At 37.4% G+C, this 14,479-nt stretch overlaps 1 protein-coding gene across 1 annotated transcript in view; it reads right to left on the reverse strand.

The window, feature by feature from the left end:
• The window catches only part of Slc5a12 (solute carrier family 5 member 12), a 50,544-nt gene extending 36,417 nt beyond the window's left edge, over positions 1-14,127 (reverse strand). The window contains exons 1-4 of the mRNA XM_055599200.1: positions 13,475-14,127; positions 5,227-5,292; positions 3,322-3,373; positions 2,403-2,470 (exon numbers count right to left, since the gene is read on the reverse strand). Of these exons, the coding sequence (XP_055455175.1) occupies positions 2,403-2,470; positions 3,322-3,373; positions 5,227-5,292; positions 13,475-13,813 (525 nt within the window). The 5' untranslated portion in view covers positions 13,814-14,127. The remainder of the gene's footprint in view (positions 1-2,402; positions 2,471-3,321; positions 3,374-5,226; positions 5,293-13,474) is intronic.
• Positions 14,128-14,479: the final 352 nt, after the last annotated feature.

Genomic DNA, 14,479 nt, shown 5'->3' on the forward strand with positions numbered 1-14,479 from the left:
AGAAAGAAAGAAAGAAAGAAAGAAAGAAAGAAAGAAAGAAAGAAAGAAAGAAAGAAAGAAAGAAAGAAAGAATATGTAAAAAAAAGGAAATGCTCAATGTTATTAGTCATCAGGGAAATGCAAATCAAAACAACTCTGAGATTTCATCTTACACCTATCAGAATGGCTAAGATCAAAAACTCAAGTGACAGTACATGCTGGAGAGGCTGTGGAGCCAGGAGAACACTCCTCCACTGCTGGTGGAAGTGCAAACTTGTACAATCACTTTGGAAATCAATCTTATACTTTCTCAGAAAACTGAGAATAGTTGTACTTCAAGACCCAGATATACCACTCCTGGGTATATGATGCTCCAAAGATACTCCACACATCACAAGGACATTTGCTCCACTATGTTTGTAGCATCTTTATTTGTAATAGACAGAAACTGGAAACAACCCAGACTCCCTCAGCTGAAGAATGGATAAAGAAATTGTGGTACATTTACACAGTGGAATACTATTCAACTAATAAAAACAAGGACATCATGACATTTGCAGTCAAGTAGATGGAACTAGGTTACCCAAGTGAGGTTACGTAGACCTGGAAATACAAATACAGTGTGTACTCACTCATAAGCGAATATCAGCTGTAAACTACAGGATAACCACGCTACAATCAACAGACCCCAAGAAGCCAAGCAACAAGGATAGCTCAAGGCAGGATGCTTGAATCTCACTGAGAAGGGGAAATAAAATAGACATCTGAAGTAGATGCAGGGAGGGAACAGGCTGGGAGAGGGGGAAGGGAAAGGAACTGGAATGGGGGTGGAGATCAGATCTGGGGAAAGTGGGAGAGGGTTGAGAGAATGCAAGTTGGTGGGGGCGCATCTCTGGAATGGGGGAGGAAGAAAAAAAAGTATCAAACTCAGCTGATATCCATGGGAGCCCAAAGCTCACTAATACAATAAGATAATTAATACAATAAGCTAACTAATAATATACTTCTTAGCCAATAATAGACTTCCTAGCTTGCCCTGCCGGGAGTCTGCTTCTTCTAGCCAAAACACTACTTACACCTTCCAAATAATAATTCTGATGATAACAAATTTAAGTTATTTTATATATGGCCAGGTGTGGTGGGAGATTTCCTTGGGGAGCTGTGGTATTCTGTGCAATTTTAGCCACACATCTAAAAGTTGTGTCTAGAGTCTAGTTTTCTTCCTGTTAGAGCAACAAACCTGTCATAGATGATCAGATTGGACAGAGGAGGAGCCTCTTCTTCTTACGCATAGTGTGAAGTGTGTGATAATTATAGTTGTGAGAACAAAAACAGAGAGAAATAAAGATAAATGTTTCAATGTTGAGAAATGGAGGGATCTACAATGTACAAAGGAGATAAAAGCATTTTCAGTTTTATATTATTATGATACATGTTGCAAAGGTATATGATATAAGCATAATGTCAACTATGTGGACAGCCTGCTTTGATAAGTAATTTGTTTTATTCTTCTTTGCTGTGGCAGATAGACAGTGTACATTCCTGGTAATAACTAGTAAAGTATAACCAGAAAATTATACGATGATCCAGAAAAATAAAAGATTTAAACTATGTTAAATGGGCACAAAGTGTGCATTAACTATTTATTGATCTAAATTAATTGTCACAACTATATAAAGATTCTCTCAGTACAACAGAGCTTGCTTGAGAAATGAGAAGTCCTATAGTTGAAATGTTGAATGCAATCTATAAGTAGGAGAAAAAATAGCCACAGAACCCTTAGATTTATTAAATGAAAAGTATCTTGGCCATTCCTAAATATTTATTTTGTCATTTTTCATAATCTATTCAGAGAAATATAAATGTTCTAATTCCCAAGTGGATCACTTACCCTCTGATCAGGGAGATATTTCTTTCACTAAATAATTTCTCATTGGACCTGATTTTCTTATGTCAGTTGTTGTTTTACTCTTCTAAATAAAGTTTTATTATTTTAGGATTTTAATTAGGTTATCTGATAGTCTTAATTGGATTCTTCTCCAGACACATGTTGCACTTTTCACATTGCATAAATCAGTGTGAGTTGTGAAAGCCAAGCCAATTCAGATCCCTGAAATAACCAATGGCTAGTGAAATACTCCCATACTTAGCTGCCACCCACAAGAGTCCTAAACAAAACAAAAGCTTTATTTTTCTGAGTGATTTCAGAGCCCAAATTATTTTTATAGTAGGCACTACAAAGATTTTATAGAAAATAACAGTGCTTTCCTCAAGAAATTATGACAGATAAGGCAATATGGTGCTTTCATTTAGTTTTGGAGTAACATTTTCCTCCATAATTTGATGTCCTCTAGTTGGAGATTTAACCTTATCCCATATTAGGAATTAGTTCATAATATTTTTTTTCACAGGCCTGTACATACCAAGCTACAGTAGAATGTGCAGACGATGCCTGTTGCAAATACAGAGCCCCAGAGATTAAAGCCAGTCACTACAAAAGAAGAAATACCATTAAAAGGCATTAAAGCAATCTTTTCTGTCAAAAGCGGAACAGCAAATTTGGCCCACTATGATTCTGTAGCTTAGATTCTAGGTCCAGTTTGGTTGTTGCTTTTCAACCAATTTACTGAGCAATCTGAACCCACCTTTACTGATACTGAAATTTTTTTCTCTGTCATTTGTTTGTAAAGGGTTGTGTAGACATTATATGGAGGAAGAACATGAATTTCAATATTGCTACTAATTTTTAATATTAAACATATATTTGGCTTTTTTTCAAGAACTTGTACTTCCCAATATGTCTATACAGAGAAATTAATTTCATTGCTATGTTCTTTTAATATGGGAGATATCACTGAAGAAAATATATTCTGTTTTTTTTTTTATTTTTCCTTTATTTTTGTTTCCAGGATTCCATTATCTCGAAAGGATCAACGATATATATCTCAATGTAATTATAAGCAGCTTTTACTTGTGTGTTCAGATCTTTTGCTTTATGAAGTAGCCTTCAACACAAATGACGTTACTTAGTTCTTATGGATGTACAATGCCAAATCTGCCATCATTTCAAAGATTGGGAAGCAAAACTGAAACACCCCAGCACAAAACACGTGACTGAACTGAGTGTTGACAATCAAGCAGTTTTGGAAAGCAGAACTCCGGTGATCGTTTTTTACTACTCTCCGTGTCAAGCACACTTTTCCAACTTCACATATGCAGTGATCAATATAGTCACCCCAAGTCCATTATCTTCTATAGTATTTCCCATATAAAGTATTGAATATATATTTTCAAAGCTGAGCACTTAGAAACTTTGAGGTGAAATATGCCCAGAAAACTCACCTTGATTGAGAGCCAGAGCAGGGGCGTAGACCACAACTCCTGTGTAGAGAATCTGGTGTAGACACAGGGGCAGAGAGAAAGTGGCATGAGGGGAAAGCCTGACTAGAAAATTCTCTGTTGAGCATAGTCTTTTTTGTTGTTGTTGTTACAAGTGTTATTTTTTATTTTATTTATTGAAAATTTTTATCTCATGTCCCAATCACAGACTCCCCTCCCTTCTTTCTTTCTAGTTTTCTCACCACCTCTCCACTCCCCCTGATCCATTTTTTTTTTTTTTCAGAAAAGAACAGACGTCCAAAACATGACAGTCACATAGGACAAAATAAGATACAATTAAGAATAAGCAAAAGCCCTTCTATGGAGGCTGGACAATGCTACCCAATAGCCAGTCAGAGATATACCTGTTCCTCCTGTTGGAAGTGCCACAAAAACTTCAAGCTAACCGCTATAACATATACACAGAGGACCTGATACAAACCCATGCAGCCCCTGCTTACAGTTGTTTCAATGGTGTAAATTAGTTAACTTCCATTGTATTTAATGCTGAATTGCATTATCTAAAACTGTGAGGGTATCAATCCCGTGTGAATTCCATAGTTTTAAAATGAAAATATCTGAGCCATTTGGTAAGAAGCAATATTTCTTGAAAAGCCTGGAAGCATTGCTTTTTAGCAATTGGTTGTCCAGTGTCAGGTGGTTAGCCCTGAAAACATAAATACAAGTAGCATTATATGGGCCAAACAGGTTCTAATTAGTATATATGTGTGTGTTTATACATGTGTATATATACATGCAAAAACAATTAGGAAAAAAAATGAGTCCATGAATTGAAGAATAGGGTTAGGTACATGAGAGGATTTGAAGAGAAGATGGGGAAGGGAGAAATTTTATGTGTAAATTATAAGCTCAAAAAAGATAAGATTGTTTGGGATAGAAACCTTATAGTGTTACTTTGATGCACTTATTATTTAATTAAATAAGGCTAGCAGCTGAAAAAAAAATATTACTTGCCTCCTATTTCCTAGATAAATCGTTCAGGCAGAGGCAGAATTTTAGAAGGGCAAGGGTTATCTTGCTGCAGAAAACTACTGGGAATGTAGCAGTAGAGAGTAGCTTGTGTACATGCTACTCAAAGCCCACTATAGGAAGAAGTCCATAAGACAGAAGGGGGTGTATGAATGAAAACTACTACAGTAGAGGCAAGAGACTTACAGAGAAGCAGGCATTTCTAGTGTGACTCAGCTTATTGGTTTAAGAAATTAAGCCATGAGCAATAAGTATGCCTGTTCCCAGAACTTGGGATATAGAGTCAGAAGAGTTTCCAGCCTGATATACCTTGGAAGAACGTGTCTCGCAACAACAAAAATAACTTACCAGATTTATTCCATAATTGAATTTTAAAAAGTTAAAAGAATGAAATAATTTTGAATAAGAATGTTTCCTCTATGGCCTCTGACAGTTTGTTTTGATATATGTGTGTGTGTGTGTGTGTGTGTGTGTGTATATATACATACATATACACATACACATACATATACATATATACTGTGTGTGTGTTTGCTTTGAGACAGGTCTCACTTGTACCTCTGGTTAACCTCATCCATTTGGTGAGCCAGAGTTCCTATGAATTCAGGGAGATCCACCTGCATCTGCCTCACAAATACCGATATCAAAGGCCTGGCTTACCATATCCAGTTTACAATTTGTTGCTGGTTGTTATTCCAGAAATAAGAAATCTATGCTGGGTGGATTCGTCTCAAGATAATCACACATCTCAAAAGTACTACCTTCAGAAGAAGGTAGCGACTTCTTAGTATCAAAGCTGTCCTTTAGTTGAGGTCATTTACCCCCCAATAAACCCTGTGACCCTCGTTTTTCAGACCTGCCACCGCCCTTGCTCCTCACCGTCTGCACAATGTAGATGACAGTTGCTGCATAGCGAACTGGTTTGTTGAACCGTAGCTGTAGATACTAAAACAAAACAAACAAACACAAAACAGAGAAAGACATGCAGTCAGTGAGCTTTAGACAGTTGTCTTGGTCAGTGTTCTTTTGCTGTAAAGAGATGCTGGTTATAGCTTCAGGGGTTTAGTCCATGTCTTCAGAGTGGGAAGCATGCTGGCACACAGTCAGACATGGTGCTGGAGAAGTAGCTGAGAGTTCTACATCCTGATCCACAGACAGCACAGAGAACCACTGAACTGGCTTGGGTTTGGAAACCTCAAAGCCTACAGGCAGTGAAGCCCATCCTTTAACAAGGCCACACCTCTTAATCATTCTTTTTTTTTAATTTTCATTTTTCTTTTTAGTTACAATTTGTTAACTCTGTGTCCCAGCTTTATCCTGCTCCCTCATTCCCTCCCCCTCCCCAACTCCCTCCCTGGTCTCCTTCCTTCCCCCTTCCAAGTCCACTGATAGGGGAGGACCTCCTCCCCTTTCATTTGACCCTGTTTTATCAGGTATCTTCAAGGCTGGCTGCAAAGTCCTCCTCTGTGGCCTAACAGGACTGCTCCTCCCCTGGGGGCGGGGGAGGTCAAAGAGCCTGCCCTTGAGATCCTGTTAGAAATAGTCCTTGTTCCCTTACGTTGGAAAACTACTTGGTTACTGAGTTACCACGGGCCACATGCGAGCAGAAGTTCTAGGTTATATCCATAGATGGTCCTTGGTTGAGTGTCAGTCTCAGAAAAGACCCTGTGCCCAGATATGTTTGGTCCTTGTAGAGCTCCTATCCTTTCCATATCATACTAACTTCCCTTCTTTCATATGATTCCCTGCACTCTGCCAAGGTTGGTTATGAGTCTTAGTGTCTGCTTTGAAACACTGCTAGGTAGGGTCTTCCAGATGCCTTTTGCGGTAGACTCCTGTCATACATTCAATGCACATCCCATTTGTCTTTCTAAATGAGGATTAATCATCTTCACCCATGTCCACTTTCTTGATTATCTTCTTTAGGTGTGTAGATTTCATTATGTTTATCATATCTTGTAGGTCTATATAAGCGAGTATATACCAAGTTTATCTTTCTCCTTCTGGGATACTTCACTCAGAATGATCTTTTCTAGATCCCACCATTTGCCTGCAAATTTCATGATTTCCTCCTTTTTGATTGCTGAGTAGTATTTTATTGTGTAAAAATACCACAATTTCTGTATCCATTCCTCTGTTGATGGACATCTGGGTTGTTTCCAAGTTCTGGCTATTACAAATAAAGCTGCTACAAACATGGTTGAACAAATGTCCTTGTTGTGTACTTGAGCAAATTTTGGGTATATACCTAGGAGTGGTATAGCTGGATCTTGAGGTAGCACTACTCCTAATTGTCTTAGAAAGCGCCAGATTGACTTCCAAAGTGGTTGTACCAGTTTACATTCCCACCAGCAGTGGAGGAGGGTTCCCCTTTCTCCACAACCTCTCCAGCATGTGTTGTCACTTGAGTTTTTCATCTTGGCCATTCTGATGGGTGTAAGGTGAAATCTCAGGGTTGTTTTGATTTGCATTTCCCTAATGGCTAATGAGGTTGAGCATTTCTTTAAGTGTTTCTCTGCCATTTGATGTTCCTCTTTCGAGAATTCTCTGTTTAGCTCCATTCCCCATTTTTTAATGGGATTACTTGGTTTGTTGCTTTTCTGCTTCTTTAGTTCTTTATATATACTGGATATTGGCCCTCTGTCAGATAAAGTGTTGGTGAAGATTCTTTCCCAATCTGTAGGCAGTCGTTTTGTTTTGATGACTGTGTCTTTTGCTTTACAGAAGCTTTTCAGTTTCATGAGGTCCCATTTATTGATTGTTGCTCTTAGAGCCTGTGCTGTTGGTGTTCTGTTCAGGAAGTTGTCTCCTGTGCCAATGAGTTCTAGGCTGTTCCCCACTTTTTTTTTCAACTGATTTAGAGTATCTGGTTTTATGTTGAGGTCCTTGATCCACTTTGACTTTAGTTTTGTGCAGGGTGATAAATATGGATCTATTTTCATTTTTCTGCATGTGGACATCCAGATGGACCAGCACCATTTGTTGAATATACTGTCTTTTTTCCATTGAGTGGATTTGGCTTCTTTGTCAAATACAAAGTATTCATCGGTGTGTGGGTTTATTTCTCGGTCTTCTATGCTGTTCCATTGATCCTCCTTTCTGTTTCTATGCCAATACCATGCAGTTTTTATTATTGTTGCCCTGTAGTACAGCTTGAGATCGGGGATCTTAATCATTCTTAAGTCGAGGCACTCTGATGGCTATGCATTCAAATATAAGAACCTGTGGGGGGGGGGGGGAATCTATTCAGACCATCACAAGCTGCTGACTTTTTTTAAAAATCAGTTTCTTAGTCTTTCTTTGAACATAGGATTTGGGTTTATAATATTATTTTATGGTATGTATCCTTAGAAGCAATGGGGAAAAAAAAAGAAGAACATGAATTGTTAAAAGTCAAACATGTTCTTCATACTTCTCACAATAGTTCTAGAAGGCAACTAGAGTGCTTGCATGAAAATCGACATCGAAGCAGGGGTCTTCCTGCTGAATCCGCTGTCTTTCATGTCCCTTCTGCCCACAGTTTAGCCTGTCTTTGTTCTTTTCTGGACTAATTCTGTAGCCCTCTCATTGGCCACTTTAAAACTAAGCCTTGGCAGCATGTTCTATTGGCATATAGATACCCACCACATTGTGTTTCTTAGGACAACTTGGTTCACACCACTCTCAAAATATCCAGGGATTATTGTTGCCAAAATGCCGTATGGCTTTCTGGCTTGGTCTTCACTATCGCCTGGCCACACCTGTATATCTTAAGTTATACCTACACTTCCTCATAATTTATAATCAAGATTCAATAATTATTTATTGCTAAAGTGGTAGTTCTATTTTATGTTTTTATTATTTTATTACATCACTCCACTTTTCTATTTTCTCCCTCCAGCTCCATCCACCTTCCCTCCCTCAAATCCTTTCTATTTCTCTCTCAAGGTGATAGTCTCTCTCTCTCTCTTTTTTTTTTTTTTTGCTTATTATTGTTACATACACATATGTATGTGGATATGAATAGGTCTGTATGTATATGTGCATATATCTCTAAATACAACCTACTAAGTCCTATTTTGTTGTTTGGGCATATATGGTTTTAAAGCTGACCACTGTGTATTTGACAGACAAGAAGGAGGCAGCCTTCCTGAGCTGTAATACCTAAGAACCACAACAATCATCGCATGGCAAGATATTTATAAAGGTACAATAACTGTCACTCATGTGCTTGTGGCAACCAACAATTATTATTTTTTTTAACTTTTCCAACATTAATTAAAAATGAAAGAGAGATTTTCCTCAAACTTAAACTGTTCCCAACAATTTTAGTTATCTCCCAAGAAGACTGATCCAGATGGCATCCATAATCCTATGCATATTTTCTTTTCTGAGCTCTGTTACCCAGATATTTTTAATATATTTAAGGTTATCAGTCTGTCTGGCTTTGTATGGATATGGGTGACTTAAAACAGTAGAAACTTATAACCATCCATTCCTGAAGGTCAAACCTCCAAAATGAATTTCTCTAGGCCAAATCACTGTTGCAGTGCCACATTCCCACAGAAGTGTCTGACAATTATCCCATTTTGAGCTTCTCTGCACCCTTGGTATCTGCTACCAGTCCTTTGCTTCTGACTCCATTGTCCAGGAGTCTGGTACCTACTCATATGATCTAAGGTCATTTTATCATGCATAAAATCATATTAATTCTACACCTGAAAAATTGTTCAATGTATTTTTCACTCATTGAATGGTTGTCTTTGATGGGTATACAAGCTTTAAATTACACTAGAAAGCAAAAACTGAGTCTAACAGAAACATTGTATGTTTCATGCCTGGTTTTAAAAGCCCCAGAGGTGAAGTTTAGACTCATCTTGCTGTTTGTTTGGCTTTTTTCTTAGACTTGGTCCATCTACAGTATTGTCTCACTCAAGACATATAAATCTGCTCTGCATGGTTGCTCGCACAGAAATAGTAATAATATGAAGCTAATATCACCTCGTCTTTAGCTCTCACAGCCTACATTCAATTCATAAAAGGAGCTTGGTACCTACACCATACTTTCAAACAAAGATGCTTGGTTCATTTCTTTTGATGCAGCTTTGAAAAATTATCTTTTCCTCTATATTGTGGCAACAGCCTCCTACTCAGCCCAATTGCTTCAGTGGCCAAAATCCTAAAAGCATCTCAATATTCAGCTAGAATGTGTCCCTAAAACAGAAAGCATATAAAACATGCCACTCTTCAACTAAACAGTATAATGGCTGATATACAAATATTAAAAGCTAATTCCTCCATAGATTGAACTAAAATTCTCATAACATTGGGTTAGATATTATCAGATATTAAAATTCCATTTTAGGACAAATATTTTATAGTAATTTTGCCAAAGTAATATTTTATTACATTTATGCATATTACTTATCAAAATATTATTAAAATAATACCACAGACTCAATTTCACAGAAAAAGTAAAATTAATGTAACAAAATGTCATACACAAATATTTAGAGGTCACTGTATGAGACATTGTAATATATGTGTTTTTGTTATGAATACTTTAGATTGAAAGAAGTAGGAAGCTTAAGGGTTAGCCAGTCTAAGAAGCTGGACATAATGATAGACTATGAAACATATGTTAAACAGTTTAATAGTCAATATAAAAAAAACTTAGACTTACTAGAACAGAAAAAAGGAAATAATCTAAACTGAAATGAAAATAGCGTGAGAAATCTAATTATAAACTATCAAACTGGAAGTAATGAAAATGTATGCTACTGAAATTTGGCTGTGCTGGCCATGGTGGTGTACACCTTTAATCCCAGCCCTTGGAAGGCGGAGGCAGGCAGATCTCTGTGAATCAAGGTCAGCCTGGTCTACAAATTGAGTAGCAGGATGGCCAGGGCTATCCTTGTCTCAAAAAAAAAAAAAATGAAGTTGAGCTAAGCCTAACTTAGAACACCTGAGTACCTGAGTGAAATTAATTTCTATGCCTAGACATGGGGATGAGGTGTGACAAAGTTGCACAGATGCATAGTTTCAGTTTGAAGTTCCACCCTCTTTCCAACCAACCAACCAGTTAGCTACTGCTGTATTTTATCCACTGTGTTGTTAGGTGCTGTCAAATTGAAACAAACTAGGATCAAGGGAAGAAGGCACTTTAATTGAAGAATAGCTTCATCAAGTCTGTGGGGCATTTTCTGAATTAATGATTAATAGGAGATGGAGTAGTGACATCCTTGGGAAGGTGGTCCTGGGTTAAATAAGAAAGCAGGCTGAGAAAGCCATGTAACTAGTATGTTTGTATGGCCTCCTGTTACTGACCTGAGTTCCTGCTTGAGCTTCCTTCTAGGCTGAATTGTGACCTGTAAGATGAAATAAACACTTTCCTCCTTAACTTGGTTTCAGGCAGTGTTTTATCACAGCAACTGAAAGCGAAGTTGGATAGACATCCCAAAGTGGTGGGTTCAAAACCCAAGAATGACTATTTTTCATCATGCTGAGGGTAACAGCTAGTCCTCCATTATTTCCCCTGGTCCCTAAGTAGCTCTAATCAACTGCAAAATCAATTGCTTGAGGTATGTGTGTGTGAGACTACTCCACTTTCAGAGCTAGACCAGATGAGACAGCTTGCTTATATAGCAATATGATGGCAGTATTCCAAAGGACAAACACAGATGCTGTAAATTTAATGAGATCTAGAATCCAAACTCACTAATTGTTTGAAAAGTTTAGTCATCAAAGCAAACGGCAAAGTTGGTTGGTGTTCAAGAAGAGGATATCACATACATTCCACTTATTTCAGTCTTTTACACCTGAAAAGATGCAGAAAATCATATACTATGTAATGGGGTATAAGGAAAGATATCCCATATAACATAGTGTTATAAATAGGGAACAATGAAAAAAAAGGAGTGCTGACATAATATTCTAACCCAGATCTATAAGTAACTCCATATAATATCTCATCCACTGTAGAAATCCTTCAAGAAAGAAGTTATTACTAGGTTATTACTAATAATATTTTTCAGTATAAAAACCAGACATAGAGTGCTTAAAAGATTTCTTCTATCAGGTGCTAGCATGTGGCAGAACTGTCATTCAAAGCCAAGCGGGATTACATTAGAGTTCATGCTGTCACCTCTAGGCCAATCTTGTAAAGTAAGGTCCAATCCCAAAATAACTTACAAGTACTTTACACAATCTTCATGTACTCTTGTTATAGTACTGTGGGTTTTAAAGAATCCTCAGGCAAGCAATGGTGCTTCAAAAACAAGTTTGTATGTGAAACTGAACATGTAAATTTGAAAGGAGTCTTACATCTCTTTGGAGTTGGTCTGGCCTTGAGAAGCATGTGTCATAGGTTCCTCAGGTTAGAGTCCATGATTCCTTGCAAATTATGTGTTTGCAATTGCTTAATTGCCTGTGCAATTCTCATTCACTTTACTAAAATCAGTTACAAGTTGCAAGTTTAGGAGAAGTTGCAAGTTTAGAAGAAGTTGCAAGGTTAGGAAAAGGCAGATGACTCTGCTTGAATATATTATTTAATTATTTTTAGGTAAACATAGAACCTCTGTTAACCTAACTCTGTATTTCCAAGGCCATAATCATTCAAATTTGGCTCCGAAATAAACTATCTCTTATTCCCTGAGGTGAAAGCTGTGATTTTTCTGCTGGCAAACACCAAATGAGTTAATATGGGTAAAATACATAAAATACTGCTTAGCACACAACTAAATGCAGAACATATAACCCTGTGCTATAATTGTTTTATGTGTTTATTGTTTGTCTTCTTTGCATGAAAGTAAGACCCATGAGGGCAGAGCATTACGTTTAACAAATGTCCTCAAGGTCTGCAGGTGTGTGTGCACAGGACAAAGTCAATGCTGCATGGGCATTTATTAAATGAATGGCTAATTATAATGTATATTCCAGGAGGAAACATGGACATAAGGATTGCACATGTTAAAAACACTTGTAACACAAAACTAGAAAACTCAGCAGTATTTTCTTCAGTCAAATCTTTATCCCTGCGTGGGAAAATCCAGGCCACATTTACATTTTCTGAAGCACATTACAGTTTAATAGCACATGTGCTGGACATTTTGTAGTGCTAAACATGAATTCAGTTATTTTCTCTTGAGTTTGTGTCTCAGACTACACCTCATGAATTTCCCAATGTGATTAATTTCTTAGCATCAGGATAATTACGGTCACCTATGAAACTGTATGTCTTGAGACCTTCTGGAAAGTATTTATTTGTCTAAATGGCTTTGGAAGGCTAGAGAAACATTTTATGATAAAATTTTTAAAGTTTTTTGAGTCTTCTGCTGTGACTTTCAGGGTTTTCATTGGCAATAAGATTCAGTATTTTTTTTTCTTTGCAAAAACTGATTTATAATCACACTTAAATACTGGGCATGAAAGCTCAGTTTAAAGATGTTGGTTTTATTGAGCATTGTTTCAAGGCCAAAATTCCATGGTCATATTTCCCACTTGGTACAATAATTTCTATATTTTATTATTTTGGAATTTCTTCCTACTGAAATATTTCTCCCTTTTCAAAAATAATCCCTTTTGGTACTTAAACCTGGAGTTCATTAATAACTAATATTAAAAATCTCTTTGATATACAGGCCATAAAAAAGTACCATATACAAATATTAGCCTTTCAGTAGATTTTTATCTACTTCTAAAACATGCCTATATCCTGATCTCAGTTTTCTCCACTGGAAAATTATAATACTGAAAACATGTGTTCTGATTGCCTTTTCAGCGTGGTCATGTTAATGATAATAAAAATAATATTATATCTCTTATCTTATTTATCTTTCACCAGTTAAGCAGTGCATTCGTTTTTATACATTGGTCCTCGTTAAATCATGGAAATAGTCAATGAGAGTGACATTACTAGTTGTCTTCTAGTGACAAACAGGTGTGTCTACAGCCCAAACAAAGCAAACCCCCCCCCCATACTACATACCAATTTTAAACAGCATAGAATTGCCTTGAAAATAGTCCACTACTGAAGTCAAGATGATATGCATTAATATAAAGACAACAAACTGGGGTGGAGGGGAAGACCTTTCACATGGAAAGAATGTGGCATCTCCTTGCTGTGGACAGGGAGAAAGTGGTCTCTTACCTCATAGGTGCTTGTGATGCCAGATCTGTAGAACACAGGAAGAAAGAGTTCAGATGTGAAAAGGACCACAAATGCATAAGAAATGAGAAAAAGGAAGAAGGATGCCCCAAAGCGGTAGACTTCAGCAGGAGACCCCAGAACAGTGACAGCTGACATGAAGCTGGCTGTCAGAGACAAAGCTACAGGACCAAAGCTCATTTGCCTTCCTCCTACTAAGAATTCCCGAGATGTTGCTTTTTTTCTCTCCTTTATGGCAAAGAACACACCAATTCCACAGGAAATGACGAAGAGGCCTGCAAACACCACATAATCCCAAGCTTCGAAGTTCTTCACACCCATGCTTGGAAGTGGAACAGGAGAATCTCTTTCAAGTAGGTCTCAGTGGGATGATTCCAGAAGCTGATGCTTTTTTTTTTTTCCAGATGGAAAGAAGAATGTGATTCTCCGAAAAGCTTGAGGATCACCGACGCGTGTGTAAATTTTCAGATATCAAATTATACTCAAAGTTCTCAAAAGCTGGCTGTGAAAAAATAATTGGTGGTAAAACTGGTACCAAGGAGGGGACAAATAGTGGTCTGATTCTGGCCACAAGCTTTTCTCAGGTTTTGCCTCCTAAACATATGGCAGAGGACTTCAGATGTGTTCTGAAGTTAACTAACTGTGGGTAGAGGGAGTAGATTTGCCAGCTAGCATGCTTTTTTATCTCCTAGATTTTTTTTAAATGAAAGTTAAACATTATTAGGAAACGTGGAAGTGATAAAATCTGACTACTTCAGCATTTTTTCTATTCCTGAAGTAGAACATGAAAATGCAAACACAACTGTCAGTGGCATCTGCCTCCTGACTAAGGGAGTGTGGAGTGTTCATGCCTACAATTGCCGAGGCAGAGGAGCAGAGGGTAAAGAGCAAAGAACTACCAATCCGGAGACCTTTGCTCATATCATGGCTCAATCACAACTCAATAACTATTAATAAAGCACTTCACTTTCTGGAGCGTCCCTTGGA

The sequence above is a fragment of the Psammomys obesus genome, unplaced genomic scaffold (assembly GCF_907164565.1).
Source record: "Psammomys obesus unplaced genomic scaffold, mPsaObe1.curated_primary_1811, whole genome shotgun sequence".
NCBI lineage: Eukaryota > Metazoa > Chordata > Mammalia > Rodentia > Muridae > Psammomys > Psammomys obesus.